Consider the following 3,067-nt stretch of genomic DNA (forward strand, 5'->3'; position numbering starts at 1 on the left):
GGCTGTCAAGTGTGAATAGTTAGTTTTTGTGGTGGTCCAGGGTCACCAGGTTTTGTTTGAAGGTTTAAGGTTTCTCTTGGTTTTACTGAAGAGTGCTGTAAGTACAAACACAAATCACATATGCATTTCCATATCTACACATATACATGCTCCCTGTTTATACAAGTCACTCAAACTAAACAAACACTGATCACACAGTATGTAAATTACTTAAATTAAATTAATAATAATAATAATAATAATAATAATAATATTGGTGTTGAGAATGATGATGAAGATTATTCTCCATTGCTACCTTCAATCTTTTGCAAAAAGCTGCAATGGTTAGCTTAAATCCTGAGGTGAGAGCTGCAAGCACAGAGGTCGGCATGAAAGTAAATAACAGTTTAAAAAAGAACTGACGTCATGTTTATGAATGTCAGTGCTTATACAATGCTTTTATATTATATACTTTTTGTAATTTTTGTTCATTTTCTTTCCTTCTTCCCCCCCCCATTTCTCTGGGGTTTTTTCCCTCTTTCTGTTCCTTTTTGTGTCTTTGTATTTACTTATTTCTTTACTTTTTCTGCAGTTTAATTTTGGTACACCTCAAATTCTTCAGTTTCATTTTACCTCTTTGATGTTTTACTGCCCCCATTTTTCTATTATTGCACTTCTGCTACATGATGGCCTAGCTAGACTTGACTTTGCATTAGCTGTCTGTTTAAGGAGAGGAAAAACAAAGTAAAATTAAGAAGTTTTGCGACAATTAACCAGGAGATTAGCATGGTTAAATAATTTCGTCATACCCTACCAATCTTCGTCCTCTCACTCCCCACCTCCTCCATCATATTCTAGGGAAGTTAACTCATATCCCCCTTCCACCATCAGATTCGGTGGGTATTAGTCCTGCTCATCCCTTTATTCACCTCACAACTCCTGTAATAGCCAGCCTACCACCGTCGCCTCCTGCCAAACCCCATCGCCAGTATTAATGCTCTTCATCCAGCTCCCCTCTCTACCTCCATCGCTAACCTTCCCCCACCTCCCCTTATTTACCCCACCACTCCTGCACCCCGACTGAATCTCACCACCAGAGTTAATGTTGTTCACTCAGCTACCCCCTCTACGTCCAGCACCATTTCCCCACCCTCCCCATCTAATGTTGACCCCACTGATACTGCCATTTCACCTCCAAGCTGTACTCTCTGCACCTGGACAAGTCGTTGCTATTTGAAGACCATCAAATGCCATTTGTGTAGTCAAAGTTACTGCAGGAGCTGCATCGGCATTACATTCAAGCTGAAAATTTTTATAATTGGATATGCAACCAGTATCGTTTCAGCTCTGACATCCTTAGTAGGACAAAACCTTGCTCTGAAGTCCAGTTGAAATCTTGTTGAAGATTTTGCTACCACCTTCCAGGCTTTGTTCAAGCTGAAGTTTGTCAATCGGATCCCTAAGGGTGCTCAAACTTGTTTCGCATGTGTTCTCTCGAAACTGCTGAAAAAAGTTTGCCTATCTAACAACACCTCCGATTGGCAGAAACTGTTCCTGTTCCCTTTGATCTCCCTCCACGTAATGAATGGGAATAGTGGATTCCTCACTTCTTCCCTGAAATGGCAGTTTGAGCTGTTCAAATCTACCCCAACCACTGTTCATCCCAGGCTGGTCATCAGCTCAACCCCAAACAATGGTCGACCACCAAACATCCCTGTGGGATGAAGTTAAAATAATAGACAAAGAACACCACTGGAAAATACGAAAATTCACTCCATAATTGCCCACGGGCATATGGCATAGTGGTTAAGAGCGCGGGCTACTAACCCCAAGATTCCGAGTTTGATTCCAAGCAGTGACCTAAACAATAATGATAATAAAAATAATAATAATAACAACATCAAAAAATACCTTAGGAATCAGAACCCAAGTTCGAAATTTCCCCAAGATACCTGAAGAAGGCTGGAAGGTATATCAGCCGAAACATTGTGTTAACAACAAACAAGATGAGGACAAATATCCATCAAATGTAAATAATTCCTCATCTCTTAAATATAGTATTGTATTATCTAACTGGTACAGAGCCAACATTAGACTTCAATGGAGACATAGAGAAACTTCGTCAAAAGGTATCTCGTCTTTCAAACCATCTAACTTTCTATGTAGATGTAGAAACTCAAAGCTAATACCACCTGGCTTGAATATAATAATACCAGTCGATTCACAGAAAGCTAAAAGAGTAGCGGAAAGGGCAGGCCATGCCCTCATCCGTGAGAGGATCCATTACAACTGTTGGAAAAAACATCAACTAAATAACAAAATCAAAGAGTGGTTATCTTCATTACTTAGGAAAATAACCAGAGATGATGATAGAAAGAGAATCCAACAAAATCTGGAAAAGTCGTACATGAAAGAATTTGAAATAGTGAAGACCTGCCAGATTAAGAAGTTTATGAACCTCAAAGGTCAGAGAATGAAGACTGAAATACGCCACCCACCTGTGAAAGCAGTAATTAATGTAAGTAGCCGACATCTAGAAAGCTCTGAAGAAGCAGTACTGAACAAAGGTTTCAACTTTGCAACAACCATCAAGCATATTCCATACTTGGACATAATAGCCCCTATTGAAGAGATAGCCATAAAGATACCAAAAGCTCAGGGAGAGGTGGAAAGTGAGACAGGTACTAGAAAAAGTGAAACTTCCCAAACCAAACATCACTAAGGAAGTAAAGTTCACTATCAAATGACTACAAAGTGACAATTCCATCATAATACTTCCAGCGGACAAGGGAAATGCTACAGTGGTGATGAACAAGTCTGACTACTCTGAAAAGTTGGCAAATCTTATAAGTGATGGTAGCTACAGCAAAGAAAAGAAAGACCCAACTCTGAAAACAGAGGAAGTTGTCACAGATCTTGATCAAGAACAAGGATCACTTTACACCAATGAAGTACAGACAACTGACCTAACACCACAGTAAACTACCACACATGTACGGTCTCCCTAAGATTCACAAGGATGGTGTTCCATTGAGACCTATAGTGAGCTGTAGAGGTTCAGCATGTCATCCACTGAGCCGCTTCCTTG

At 39.9% G+C, this 3,067-nt stretch overlaps 1 protein-coding gene across 1 annotated transcript in view; it reads left to right on the forward strand.

The window, feature by feature from the left end:
- The first annotated feature begins 320 nt into the window (after positions 1–320).
- Positions 321–3,067, forward strand: part of LOC106868183 (uncharacterized) — an 18,371-nt gene continuing 15,624 nt past the window's right edge. Inside the window, exon 1 of the mRNA XM_014913332.2 lies at positions 321–374. Within this exon, the coding sequence (XP_014768818.1) occupies positions 321–374 (54 nt within the window). The remainder of the gene's footprint in view (positions 375–3,067) is intronic.

The sequence above is a fragment of the Octopus bimaculoides genome, chromosome 2 (assembly GCF_001194135.2).
Source record: "Octopus bimaculoides isolate UCB-OBI-ISO-001 chromosome 2, ASM119413v2, whole genome shotgun sequence".
Classification (NCBI taxonomy): Eukaryota; Metazoa; Mollusca; class Cephalopoda; order Octopoda; family Octopodidae; genus Octopus; species Octopus bimaculoides.